Below are 15,381 nucleotides of genomic sequence, written 5' to 3'. Positions count from 1 at the left end.
AATACGCAACTTCAGCCGCTTTACATGGGGACATGAGTTTCAAGGTCTCGATCACAAGACGCACAATCTTTGCACTAAAAAGGGAATTTTAGCATCGGATTTTCGCATCAACCGAAAAGGAAGCATTTCATTGCATTTAGGAGGACTAACAAAGCAAATTTGTTTGGTGCCCCAATTGATCCTCATCGAATATGTGTGGTGTAGTAACCAGCCACACAATATGCTCTGTGGCATCTCACCCACTTGTATTGGACACCAGCCAGGCCCAGCATCCCGATCCGTGTGTCCAAACAAAGAAATTAGACGCACTATTGTCCTCATACAAATCCTCGTTGTAACAAGCGATCAGAAATGATCAACAAAACGCATCTTCATCTCGACACAAAATAAGAAAGAAAGACCGAAAGACAAGCAGGATGGACAGACACCATTCAGACAGGCCATTTCATCTCCTTCACCACAGCAAGCAGAATATTATCGTCGTCAACGCCAATAAAGTGAACTTGAAAATAACTAAAACGTATTTATATTATTGCTCCACCACAGACAACACCAACAACAACAACACCAGTCACAACAATAACAAAAACTGCAAAAATAACACAGAACTGCTGTAATGATGCAGAAGCAATCAAAAACAAGTAAATACGAAAATAAAACAACAACAAGAAATATGCCTTCAATCCGCAAAGGCGCTAAGGGAGCACATCAACAGCCGCCACAACACCAGTTGACTAAAGGGGGAATTGAAAAAATCCTAAAATAGCAGAGGCAAAAAATAAAAGATGGAACACATCCAACAGAATCTGCAAGGCATCAACCAACGCATTAATTGTAGATACGAGGGTGCAACCGATATGCTATGGAAACCTTTTACTTACTTAGCTGGCTTGTGACAGAACTTTCGTTCCATACGGCGAGCTTAGAAAAGATTTCGAGGTGCGTCGGTCTTTTGCGCAGGTTTTCCAATTTGAAAGACCATTTTCGGCAATGTTGTTTTCGGCTTGATCTTTCCATCGTATTCGTGGCCTTTCCCTTCTGCGTGAACCATCAGCTCGTTGGTTTTTTATGCCTTTTGGGTGGGATATCTTCATCCATTCTCACAACATGACCTAGCCAACGTAGTCGCTGCTGCTCAATACGTCTAGCAATGCCGATGTCCGAGAATTGCTGGTAAAACTCATGGTTCATTCTACGGCGATATTCCCCGTCAACGCAGTTCGGCCCATAGATCTTTCGGATAATTTTTCTCTCAACCACTCCAAGAGCTGCCTCGTCTGCCATGCTTCAGATCCGTATAACAGCACGGGTAGTATCAGCGTCTTGTAGAGTGTGAGTTTGGTCTGACGGGAGGTGGCTTTGCTTTTGAGTTGTTTGCTCAGACCATAGCAGCATCGGTTGGCCATCGCTATCCTTCTCCGAATTTCAAAACTGATGTCATTCGTTTTACTTGTGGCGTTACCAAGGTATATAAAATCGTTGACTACCTCGAAGCTGTAGTTCTCAAGTTCCACAGTTGGTCCGAGTCTACTGGACGTCTTGCGCGTTGATACCATCAGCTTGGTCTTCTCGTCTTTTACTGCCAGACCCACTTTGGCAGAATCCTTCTCAATTTGTTCAAAGGTGGCTGTTACCGCTTTCAATGTTCGACCCATTATGTCGATGCCATCGGCGTAGGCGAGTTACATGTGTTATTTAGAGTACAGAGTGCCATTTTTGTTCACTTTTGCCTCTCGTATGACCTTTTCCAGCAAGATGTTAAAAAGGTCACACGACAAACTATCACCTTGTCGTTCGGTATTAAAGGGCTCCAAGAGGTTCTTTCCGACTTTAACTGCTGATCTTGTGCCAGTTAAAGTTATCTTGCATAGCCGAAATAATTTTGCAGGAATGCCAAACGCAGACATGGCTTTATATACCTCTGAACGGATAGGGCTGTCGATGTGTTTTTCGTGGGATTTTTCCAGGATTTGGCCCAGAGTGAAAATCTGGTCAATGGTGGATTTGCCAGGTCTGAGCCAGGTATGGTCCAATAATATCATTGACCATTGGTTTCAATCGTTCACACAGCACACTGTATATCACTTTATATGCGATGGGAAGGAGACTTATTCCTCTATAGTTGGCACATATCGTCTTGTCTCCTTTTTTGTGCACGGGACACAGGATGTTGAGGTTCCAATCATTGGGCATGCATTCTTCTAGCCAAATTGTACTAATCATGTGGTACATGCTCCTTACCAACATCTGACTACCAGTCTTATATAGTTCGGCTTGTAACTCATCGGCACCTGCTGCTTTATTATTCTTCAGCCGATTTATAGCTATTCTGACTTCATCGTGGCTAGGCCGTCATCTCTTATTGGTTCTGGGGTATCTTCTTCACCGCCACTATTTGATACCAGAAGTTTTTCCAAATGCTCCTTCCAGATCCTCAGCACTCTGTCTATATCTGTCACCTGGTTTCCTTTATCATCTCTACAGGAGGATGTGCCTGTACCAAAGCCTTCTGTTTGGTGTTTTACCCGTTGGTAGAATTTTCGGACTTCATTCTGACTCCTGAACATCTCGATTTGCTCACGCTCACGCTTTTCTTGTTCTTTCTTCTTTTTTCTGAAAATAGGTTTCTCCTCTCTCCTTTTCTGCCGATAGTTCTCCATCGCAGGCGTGCTTTCGTCAAGCAGTTGGGTAAGTTGAGCGGAGTAGGATTCTGATATCTGTTGTGTTTGCAGCTTTTCGACGTCAAATTTCCGTGTTACATTAGATCGCACCTTTGCTGCTACATTAACACGGGTGCGTACCTTGGCTGCCACAAGGTAATGGTCGGAATCGATATTCGCTTCCGGATCGATCGGACATCTAAAACAATGGATGAATGCCTTCCGTCTATTACAACATGATCGATTTGATTTCTCGTTGTTCGATCGGGAGAAATCCAAGTGGCCTTGTGTATATCGAGATGCTTGAATCTGGTGCTGCTAACTACCATGTTTTTTGCTGCCGCGAAGTCAATTAACCTCATGCCGTTGTCTGTTTCGCCGACATTAGGTGGGTTTGGTTTTCCTTTTCTTGGCTTTTTCATAGTAGGTTCGGTTTTCCGAGTGTGGGCAACTAGCCCGACTCCTCAACCCATTTTTTATAGTTCTTATGGTTGAACTCGCCGCACATATTAACTCACTAGTTCATCGGGTGATGAAAATAGCTACCCCAGGTGGCACCGCGGGGAGTTCAGTGTCCACAATTGAGATGAAAGAAGGACCAAGATAAGCCTGGACTTCGCCATGTTAAAGCCAATCAGAGACGTTGCTTGGTATCTATCATCTTCTAAGCCGTGATAGATAAAAAAAATCTTTAAAAATCCACGCCTTGTTTAGACCTCTCAAAAATATTCTTTAAATAATCCACGCCTTGTTTAGACCTCTCAAAAATATTCTTTAAATAATCCACGCCTTGTTTAGACCTCTCAAAAATATTCTTTAAATAATCCACGCCTTGTTTAGACCTCTCAAAAATATTCTTTAAATAATCCACGCCTTGTTTAGACCTCTCAAAAATATTCTTTAAATAATCCACGCCTTGTTTAGACCTCTCAAAAATATTCTTTAAATAATCCACGCCTTGTTTAGACCTCTCAAAAATATTCTTTAAATAATCCACGCCTTGTTTAGACCTCTCAAAAATATTCTTTAAATAATCCACGCCTTGTTTAGACCTCTCAAAAATATTCTTTAAATAATCCACGCCTTGTTTAGACCTCTCAAAAATATTCTTTAAATAATCCACGCCTTGTTTAGACCTCTCAAAAATATTCTTTAAATAATCCACGCCTTGTTTAGACCTCTCAAAAATATTCTTTAAATAATCCACGCCTTGTTTAGACCTCTCAAAAATATTCTTTAAATAATCCACGCCTTGTTTAGACCTCTCAAAAATATTCTTTAAATAATCCACGCCTTGTTTAGACCTCTCAAAAATATTCTTTAAATAATCCACGCCTTGTTTAGACCTCTCAAAAATATTCTTTAAATAATCCACGCCTTGTTTAGACCTCTCAAAAATATTCTTTAAATAATCCACGCCTTGTTTAGACCTCTCAAAAATATTCTTTAAATAATCCACGCCTTGTTTAGACCTCTCAAAAATATTCTTTAAATAATCCACGCCTTGTTTAGACCTCTCAAAAATATTCTTTAAATAATCCACGCCTTGTTTAGACCTCTCAAAAATATTCTTTAAATAATCCACGCCTTGTTTAGACCTCTCAAAAATATTCTTTAAATAATCCACGCCTTGTTTAGACCTCTCAAAAATATTCTTTAAATAATCCACGCCTTGTTTAGACCTCTCAAAAATATTCTTTAAATAATCCACGCCTTGTTTAGACCTCTCAAAAATATTCTTTAAATAATCCACGCCTTGTTTAGACCTCTCAAAAATATTCTTTAAATAATCCACGCCTTGTTTAGACCTCTCAAAAATATTCTTTAAATAATCCACGCCTTGTTTAGACCTCTCAAAAATATTCTTTGAATAATCCACGCCTTGTTTAGACCTCTCAAAAATATTCTTTAAATAATCCACGCCTTGTTTAGACCACTCAAAAATATTCTTTGAATAATCCACGCCTTGTTTAGACCCCTAAAAAATATTCTTTAAAAAATCCACGCCTTGTTTAGACCCCTAAAAAATATTCTTTAAAAAATCCACGCCTTGTTTAGACCCCTAAAAAATATTCTTTAAAAAATCCACGCCTTGTTTAGACCCCTAAAAAATATTCTTTAAAAAATCCACGCCTTGTTTAGACCCCTAAAAAATATTCTTTAAAAAATCCACGCCGTGTTTAGACCCCTAAAAAATATTCTTTAAAAAATCCACGCCTTGTTAGACCCCTAAAAAATATTCTTTAAAAAATCCACGCCTTGTTTAGACCCCTAAAAAATATTCTTTAAAAAATCCACGCCTTGTTTAGACCCCTAAAAAATATTCTTTAAAAAATCCACGCCTTGTTTAGACCCCTAAAAAATATTCTTTAAAAAATCCACGCCTTGTTTAGACCCCTAAAAAATATTCTTTAAAAAACCCACGCCTTGTTTAGACCCCTAAAAAATATTCTTTAAAAAATCCACGCCTTGTTTAGACCCCTAAAAAATATTCTTTAAAAAATCCACGCCTTGTTTAGACCCCTAAAAAATATTCTTTAAAAAATCCACGCCTTGCTTAGACCCCTAAAAAATATTCTTTAAAAAATCCACGCCTTGTTTAGACCCCTAAAAAATATTCTTTAAAAAATCCACGCCTTGTTTAGACCCCTAAAAAATATTCTTTAAAAAATCCACGCCTTGTTTAGACCCCTAAAAAATATTCTTTAAAAAATCCACGCCTTGTTTAGACCCCTAAAAAATATTCTTTAAAAAATCCACGGCTTGTTTAGACCCCTAAAAAATATTCTTTAAAAAATCCACGCCTTGTTTAGACCCCTAAAAAATATTCTTTAAAAAATCCACGCCTTGTTTAGACCCCTAAAAAATATTCTTTAAAAAATCCACGCCTTGTTTAGACCCCTAAAAAATATTCTTTAAAAAATCCACGCCTTGTTTAGACCCCTAAAAAATATTCTTTAAAAAATCCACGCCTTGTTTAGACCCCTAAAAAATATTCTTTAAAAAATCCACGCCTTGTTTAGACCCCTAAAAAATATTCTTTAAAAAATCCACGCCTTGTTTAGACCCCTAAAAAATATTCTTTAAAAAATCCACGCCTTGTGTGGGTGTTTGAAAAAATATTCTTTAAGAAATCCACGCTTTGTATGGATCTCTGTAAAAATATTCTTTAACAAATCCACGCCTTGTGGTCCCTCAAAATTGTTTTTTGTGTTTTTTTTTAAATATTTTTTATTTATATATTTTTTAAATATTTTGTGTAATATAAATAGACTAAAATTGAAATAAAACAAAACACCAAGACCTATATTCTAAAAAAATAAAAATATGAGATTAAATAGTTTTTTTTACTAGAAAAAATAATATTTGGTATAAAATAATATCAAAAGAGTATTGCTCTTTATGTAAGTAAAGATCATGAGAATGTTCTGGAAAAAAATAAATAAAAAAATTAAATTTTTTTTCTATTTAAAAAAAATTACATTTATAAAAAAATTGTTCTGGAAATTCTGTTTCGTTTGTCTTTTATCGTTTCAACACAAAAGCGAAATATTGCCACTTTCATTGCCGGCCAAAAAGGCACGATTTAACGGCAATACAGCCAAAGAGGTTAGAACACCTTTAAATGTTTCCGATCTCAGTTTTGTAACCGTGTGTGAGGCATGAGAGCTGCTTAGATCTGAATAGATGCCAATGCGATTACCAGTTGTGGCATATACCAACTCGGGGCCATTGGTTTGTAAGAAATGAGCGGGTTCGGCAGGGGGTCTAAACGAAAACAAATTTGAAATAAATTATTTATAATAAAAAATTAAATTTTAAGGTTAGGTTCTCAACTTACACCAACTGATAGTGCAGATTACCATCATGAGCATGCCACACCGCCAAACTATGATCGAGTGCGGAGCTAATAAGCTGTTGATCATTGGGTGCAGCCAGCTGCAAAATATCACATTCCATGCGACGCCATGAATTTAAGATCATACCCGTGCGGGTATCCAGCATAACAATATAACCCGAGGATAATCCGACAGCCATCCAATTACCCGACGGAGCAACTGTCAAACATCTCACCGTGGCATTATTTTGGGTATTTGTGCTGACTCGCCACTCATTGACATATTGCATGCAACGGGCATCGATAATTTTCACCGAGGCCTCTGCTGTACCGGCCAAAACCAATGGCGAGGGGGAGGGTAGACATTTGACAATTGTTATGGGGTTATGTTTGGGAGAATCCAATACTCCCAGGGGCCGGCCTATAAATGGATCCCATATGTGCACCCCCGAATCACAGGAGACCACAAACCGCAGCGATTCCAAAAAGGCCAAGGAATGTATGGACTTGCGATGATCCGTGTAGGTAAATTGACAGGATTTTGTTTTGAAGCCATCACCCTCACTGCGCAGAGACCACAATTTCACGGTTTTGTCCTGAAAGAAGAAAAAAAATAAAAGGGAGAACTTATTCCTATTCAACCTGTACTTACCTTCGATGCCGATATAAAACTATTTTCATTATCCAATGCCAAGATGGCCCTCACCGAATTGGTATGCCCGACAAACGATTGCAATTTAATTTGCTGCAAACTCAATGTGGTATCCTTTTCGGAGCGGGTTATTTCATGACGCCAATAGGCCAACCAATTACCCTTCAGATATCGTGTATTGGGTAAGTGTTCAAATTTATAGGCCACCATATCCAATACCTCCATTGTATCAATGGGCTGGATCTTCTCCTTTGAAATGATCTTTGGTGTCTGTTGGGTCGTGGGACTCACAACCTCAATGCGATTACCCACCACTTGGGTACCAAAACTATTTGCCGCTTGACTATCCGCCGCTGCACTTCCCGCTTCTAATGTCGTCGGCCCCACGGGGCAATCAACAGCATCACTTGATTTTCGAGAATTAATGGTGAACGGTTTATAATCCGGCTGTTCAAATTCATGACACAGCGTCAAGACAAATTCCAAATTTAACAAGGTCTTTCGCATGATGTCCTCTCCGAGAAAACGTAAAAATGCCAAATAGGCACTATGAGCCAATGCTGGACTGAACACATCACCGATTTCTTCAAGTTCCCGCTTGGCTTCGTGTTGGCGTTCGGGATTTGGTGGTGATATTTGGGCAGTGCGATTATCATTATTCTCGAAATTGATTGTCTCTCCGAATGCTTTGTCGAATATCAGGAAGAATGGTCGTAATACCGTAAAACATAAATGTTCACGGGTCATATCGGACCCCAGCCGGACACTAAGTACATAAACAGCATCTAAGAATTTGCGAGCCAATACAGAGCGACCCAAGTAACCGCTGGGCATAAGGACTTGTGCAGAGCCCAGAAAACGTAGAACGGGGAGGATAATCGAATCCAGGAGGATGTCCTAAAAAGAGAAATTTGTAAGACCGTTTAAAATTTTTGCAGGAAGACCTATTAAAATACAAATGTAAATTTCCAATAAAATATTTTTTGAAAGCGTGGATTTTTTAAAAAATATTTTTTAAGAAGTAGTTTTTTTAAAGTATTTTTTCAAGTTGTAGATTTAATTATTTTTTTCAAGGCTTGGGTTTTTTAAAGCATATTTTTTTCAAGGCGTAGATTTAAAAAAAATGGTTTTTCAGGACGCGGATATTTTAAAATTAGGGTGACGTAGGGGTTGATAGATACCAAGCAACGGCTCTGATTGGCTTTAACAGACTTATCTTGGTCCATCTTTCATCTCAATTGCGGACAAAGCTAATATGTGCCGCGAGTTCACCCATAACAACTATAAAAAAATGGGCTGAGAGATCGGGTTAGTTGCCCACCCTCAGAAAATCCAACCTACTATGAAAAAGCAAAGAAAAAGAAAACCAAGCCCCCCTAATGTTTACGACCCCCGGCAACGTATAAAGGACCACGATCTGCGAATCTGCACTTGGAATGTGTGCACATTGTACATAACAGGTGCACTCAAGTAGTACAAAGCCGAAATGGGATGGAAAGGGTCTGGCGTAAGTAAATCAGATGGTTACGTCCTGTATTATGCTGCCATGAAACGAGACATGAATTTGGTTGCGGATTTATGGTTAACAGGAGAATAAAAGACCTCGTCTCCATATGCACTCCAGTAGATGGGCGAATTGCTATAATCCGTATAAAAGCGAAGTTCTTCTACATCAGTCTCATTTGCGCCCATGCTCCGACCGAAGACAAAGATGAACAGACCATTAAAATCTTGGAGATTTTAATGCAAAAATCGGAAGGGAAAATATCTTTGGCCCCACCGTCGGCAAATTCAGCCTCCATGAAGAAATATCCGACAACGGCATGAGGTTGATTGACATCGAGGCAGCAAAAACATGGTAGTTAGCAGAACCAGATTCAAGCATCTCGATATACACAAGGCCACCTGGAATTCTCCCGATCGAACAACGAGAAATCAAATTGATCATGTTGTGATAGACGGAAGGCATTCATCCAGTGTTTTAGATCATTACCTTGTGGCAGCCAAGGTTCGCACCCGCCTTAATGTAGCAGAAAAGGTGTGATCGACGTCGAAAAGCTGCACACACAACAGGTAACCGAGGCCTACTCCGCTCGACTTACCCACCTGCTTGATGAAAGCACTTCTTGTCCCGATAATAGTATAGGAGCACAATGACAAAGAATTGCCCACTCCCTACAAACTGCAGCAAAAGCAACACTTGGGTACCAAAGACCACCATCAAGAAATCCGTGGTACGATCAGGAGTGTCGTAATTCTATTGATGTGAAAAACGCAGCGTATAGGGCAACACTGCAGACAGTAGCAACATGTAATGTGATGGAGAATTATCGGGAGAAAAGGAGAGAGGAGAAAAAAGAAGAAATAACAAGAAAAACGTGAGCGTGAGCAAATCGAGATGTTCAGGAGTCAGAATGAAGTCCGAAAATTCTATTCGGGTAAAACACCAAACCGAAGGCTTTGGTGCAGGCACACTCTCCTGTAGAGATGAAGAAGGAAACCTGGTGACAGATACAGACAGCATGTAGAGGATCTACCTTATCCGTTCAGAGGTATATAGAGCCATGTCTGCGTTTGGCATTCCTGCAAAATTAATTCGGCCATGCAAGATAACTTTAACTGGCACAAGATCAGCAGTTAAAGTCGGAAAGGACCTTCCCTTTAATACCGAACGAGGATCCAGACAAGGCCACAGTTTGTCGTGTGACCTTTTTAATATCCTGCTGGAAAAGGTCATACGAGAGGAAAAAGTGAACAGAAATGACACTCTGTACTCCAAACAACACATGTAATTCACCTACGCCGATGACATCGACATAATGGGTTGAACGCTGAGAGCGGTAACAGTCACCTTTAAACAAATTAAGAAGGAGTCTGCCAAAGTGGGTCTGGCAGTAAACGGCGAGAAGCCGAGGTAGTAGATTTTATATATATTGGTACCGCAATAAATAAAACGAATGACATCAGTATTAAAATTGGGAGAAGGGTTGTCCTGGCCAACAGATACTATGGTCTTAGCAAACAACTCAAATGCAAGGCCACCTTCCGCCAGATCAAACTCACACTCTACAAGACTCTGATACTACCCATGCTATTATAAGGATCTGAAGCATGGGTACTTTGCAAGCATATGAGGCAGCTCTTGGAGTGTTTGAGAGAAAAATTCTCCGAAAGATCTATGGGCCGATCTGCGTTGACGGTGAATATCGCCGTCGAATGAACCATGAGTTGTACTAGCTATTCTCGGACATCGACATTGTTAGACGTTGGCTAGGTCATGATGTGAGAATGGATGAAGATGCCCCAGCCCAAAAGGCATATAGAAGCGAACCAGCTAATGGCTCACGCAGAAGGGGAAGGCCACGAATATGATGGAAAGATCAAGTCGAAGACAACATTGCCGAAAATGGTCTTTCAAATTAGAAAAAACGGCGCAAAAGACCGACACGCCTCGAAATCTTTTTTAAGCTCGGCTTATGAAACGAAAGTTCTGGCACAAGCCAGCTAAATGGAAAAAAATACTTTTTTAAGGCGTGAATATTTTAAAAATATTTTTCGAACTCTTGTGAAGGCGTTGGATTTGATGAGACCTTTGCATAATATTTTAAAAAAATCTACGCCTTTGGTAACGCCCTAAAAAAATGTGGAATCTTGAAATAGTTTATACTTACCTTCAGATGTTCCATAATGGTGGCATCCGTTAGGCATGGTATCAAATATTTCATCAGCTGGAGTGTGGAAATAATTGCACCCTCTAAACTACTCGTGATCCGCTTAACACCCAATGCAATCAGTTCACTTATATGCGGAAAATATTGCATAAGAATCACTTGTTCCCCGTAGAGCGAAGCAATTGCCATTAGGCATTCCAACACCCTTACAGCACTACGATCACCCACCACCCGGGCATCCGACACCGTAAAATAATTTAAATTTTGTAAATCTTCATTACCCCGCCCAGATTCGGGTAGAAGATTCTCCTGTCCCACATAACATAGGGTTAACATTTTTAAAAGATTTTTGGCAATGTAGCGTGATGTTAAAACTGGTCCCAAACGATGTGACAGCCATATTAGGCTAATGCTACTCATTTCCGAAATGCAATTGTTTTGTAAAGATTTTTCTTCGGACATTTTCGAAATAACTGAAGCCTGCAGGCTGTCATTGGCTTCTTGGGAGAAACTGGAGGGTAGTTCTTCCTCAATGGGTTCTTTGGATTTTGTGGCTTCGCCGCCTTCGTTTTGTTGTTTGGTATTTTTTTCTTCCTCAATTTCGGTGCGAAGTTTGGCTCGTATCTGTTTTTGCTCCTCTTCGGCGGCATTTTGTAATATCTCAAAGGAGTCGACACTTTTTCGGGACCCTATATCACAATCGATTGTGTTCAGTTGATATGATCGTCGAAATACACTGGCCGGTATTGCTATGGTGGGTGAACGTGGACCCAATTGGCTGGCGGAATTGTGCAGAGGCGAATCATTGGCCGTTTGACTGTTGAGAGATATTTTATCGGCATCTTCAAATGAGTTGTTGCTGATTTTTGAACCATAGATTATTTCGGATATCGCCAATTTTTCGGGAGTGGTTTCCAATTGCCGATCATCGTCTTCTAATTCTTTGGCTTCCTCGGCCGTGGTGGGTCTTTGACTCATATCAAAGGAGTCCAAAGATTTATTGGATATGTGATCAGAGGTGGAAATGTGATCCGAATTGGCATCATCATCAAAACTGAAAACGTCCTCTATTTCGGGTTTGATATTGGAACCTGTGGGGAAGAAAGGGAATTAATTAAAAATTATAATAAGTGAATAGAATAGAATAGGTAAGTCATAATACCTTCCTGGGACAGAGTGTTATCCTCCAAATCCTCCCCTGGTTTTTGTGGAGACATCAAGGTCATATCATCCTCATTGACCACAACTGTGGGATTATTGACCAAACTTAAATTACGACTGCTACGCCTAGCCCCTGCCGCTGAACTGTGATAATGCAGACCATTACCATCTTCCGGTTCCTTGTAACCACCCACAGCCTCAATCAGGGGGGCAATGAAATTTTGCAAAAAACATTTCAGACCAAAGCGAACAATCAGACGCAGTAAAAATATTTGATGATAGAGCTTTACAGATTTCCTTGACTTAAACGAACTACTTGTGGAGAAGCGTAAATGACTCGAAGAGTTGGAGAGGGAATCGGTGATAGAACGATTCCTAACCGATATCATACCACGTTCAAAACTTTCAACATCATAAAGTTTCATAATCGGTTGCAGGAGATATTTTTGGGTATTTTGTATACCCAGGGCCTGGGCAACGCTATCGAACAGATTCCAGGCCGTCAAGATTGAAGTATGCTCATCCGTTAGCAGATTTATCATGTGAGGTAGTAGAATATCTATGGGTGGAAATTGCTCAAAACCCACCGGTTCCAAAAGACGCCGAATATGGGCACAACAGGCCATAACTTTACATTTGCCAATTTTACGTTCAAATTGCACCCTGAGGCGATCGATTTCGGTATAGCGTGAACATTCGTGGCCATTGCACTGGAAGTGGGTGTGCAGTTCCAGGAGTATAAAAGCAAAATCGAAAGAGTATAGAGATCTGATGAGGGCATACGAGGCATAAAAATTGGTGGGAAAGGGTATTAGTAAATTGTGATAAATTGGTTCGAGTAGCTGGCCCGCCGAGGGTAATGGCATACCCTTTTCGGTGACCACATCTTGACAGCTCAGATTCAAAAGGATGTTGGTAATGTAACGCAAGCATTTCGGAATGTCCTGCTTATGTAGCTTCATAATGGTAAGGCAGGCCTTTAGGCGGGTCTCAAATTTGGGCTGGAGATTGTGGCCTATCAGGGGCCTAATGCGGGGCATGGCAAATAGCTCTACAATTAAACATCCCAAGATCTGGAGGTCCTTAATTTTTTTCATATGATGGACATGTAGAGGCATGGTCTTGTTTGGCTGTTTACTGGAGGCCAGGAAATTTTTACTTTTCCCTTTCGAGATGGAGGGGTTGTTATCCAGCGGAGAATCTCCCTCATTGAAGAGGTGATTTGTGAAGCTGTGATTCTCCGTGTAGTCTTCGAACAACAAATCGCTGGTTAGCATTTTTTCCGGGGCATTTTCTGTGGGCTTTTGTAGGGGGAAAGTTTTGCTTACAAACTGCTGGGAAGACTCAAGGGATTGTAGCAGCAAAATGGGATTGTAGTCCTTTGGAAGTTCTATGAAATTTGTGGTCTTATAAAAATTACTGGAACTTGAGGTGGAGGAGGTGGAAATGTTATCCTCGGGTAATTTCAAAGTCAATCGAGGCGACACTTTGGGATTGTGGCTGGAATTGTCACCCTGACCATCCAGCGATTCTGTGGATTTACTCAGATTGTCCAGACTTTTGTTGAGTTTTCTACTGGATTTATGTTTCCCCGAAACCTTCGGCTGTCCCGCCAATAAATTCTGTATCCTAGGTGCCTGCTTGACAAACCATGGTGATATTGTTCGCTTCGCCGGATGAGGATGTGTAAAGAGCTGAACAATACCCCGTTTACATAGGGTTTTATGTTGATCCACCATGGGTAGGCAAACATTTTTCGATTTTATTGCCGCCTTCCCCGAGAGTTTGTAACCAAAATTTAAATCAATCCAATGGTGGAGTCTCTCGCTAACATATTGACTTTCCAAAGCCTCTCGATGTTTCGCTACAAAATCTTCAGGGCATGATGCCCAGGAAGGTATTTCCAAATCTGGCAAATCTTCATGTATCGACTTGAAAATCATTGGGTCGGTATAGAATTCGGGTATACATTCATCCGGCGTCCATTCTTGTAACCTTTGTATAGAGGCGGGATATTCAGCCGGTACCCATATGGGCCTTACATGTTCCCTTAAAATGTGTTGCGGGGTCCGCCTTGCCATATAAACAAAATATGTTATTTCCGAAAGGAAATCCGATACATGATGGGCCACCTGTTGTGGCGAGGTTGAACAATTTGCCTCGAGATCGCGATGAGCTTGCTGGGTGGCATGTTGAAACATTAAATCCAAATGGATGTCACCCTTATTCAAACGATATTTACTTTTGGTTAAATCACGCCATTGCAGACCATTGCGGGATTCGAAATTTGTTACCCAGGGCATTATGTGATGATAGGAGGGATTATTTTGCGAACGTCCGGAGGCGGTATTTAAAATTGTGAGATAATCAAAATTGCTTATCTGGCCATTACACCACATGTCACAGTAATCCCGTAATGTGAACTGTTTCAAATCGTAGGAAAATTTCAAATCCAATTTTAAATTGGAAACATCCATGGTATCCACACCACCGCCTCCGACACCATCAATGGGTAAATCCAATTCCTGTAATCCCGTGGCTTCACTTGGTGAATGGGTCATAACCTCTTCCAAAAAGTAGGCAGTTATATTGGCATCAACGGGTGGTATTACCAAGGCCCACAAATTCTCGTTCAGCAAAATGTCCTGCAGTGACAATTCCCCCACCACCAAGCCTTGTTGGTGGAGACTTCGAAACAGCTGCAGCAGCTGGTAGACTATAAACAGAGGCTTATTATAATTTTTATGCAATATCGCCGGACTAAAGGTGATACAATCGTATAGGGTGGTCGACAGTCCAGGCGGATAAAACAACACGGCCAGATATTGACTAGTCTCGATGCATATCAATGCAGGCATAATATTGCCATGACACTCCAAAGCCAACTCCTCCGATTTAACATCCCCGGAATCCTCACGCAAACGATCCAAACCACAATGGATAATGGGACATTTGAAGACCCGATAAATCACCTCCTTTAATACTGCATCATAGGGTAATAAATTTATCGATGATGCTGATGTGGATTTTGCTTTCCCATCCTTCTCACCCTTGACATGGGCCCCTGGACATTTCTTATAGAAATCTGACCAAAGATTACGAAAATTCTCACACATTACTTCGTACACGGCCATGGAATAACTCAGCGGGGACTTTTGGCCAAAATCATCACCCACTCGACTATCCTCCAGGGGACATTTCAGGGGGAACACCTTACTATAGGGTTGTTTTTTATACAACTGGACCAATACCCTACACCATGGATGTTCCAAATCACCATCGGGATGTGCTCTTCTATCCAAGGTTGGATGTACCGGGAATGCATCGATTTTTTTCTTTTTCTCCAGTGTCTGTAACCATTTTTTATCGCAAATTATTTGATATCGATGAGGCTGGGAT

General features: G+C 40.5%; 1 protein-coding gene across 1 annotated transcript; it reads right to left on the bottom strand.

Moving 5' to 3' along the window:
• Positions 1-6,191: 6,191 nt before the first annotated feature.
• Positions 6,192-15,365, bottom strand: LOC133331451 (WD repeat-containing protein 81-like; the record flags this gene model as incomplete). Its single annotated transcript, XM_061539843.1, has 5 exons — positions 6,192-6,428; positions 6,502-7,094; positions 7,151-8,047; positions 10,822-11,912; positions 11,984-15,365. Coding segments are annotated over 5 exons (6,198 nt in total), but the record flags the coding sequence as incomplete, so codon positions are not given.
• Positions 15,366-15,381: the final 16 nt, after the last annotated feature.

Source organism: Musca vetustissima, unplaced genomic scaffold (assembly GCF_032173495.1).
Source record: "Musca vetustissima isolate MV318-11 ecotype Yass unplaced genomic scaffold, APGP_CSIRO_Mvet_v1 utg182517, whole genome shotgun sequence".
Taxonomy (NCBI): domain Eukaryota; kingdom Metazoa; phylum Arthropoda; class Insecta; order Diptera; family Muscidae; genus Musca; species Musca vetustissima.
Note: the sequence above shows the minus strand (reverse complement) of the source record. Positions and strands in the feature narration are given on the sequence as shown.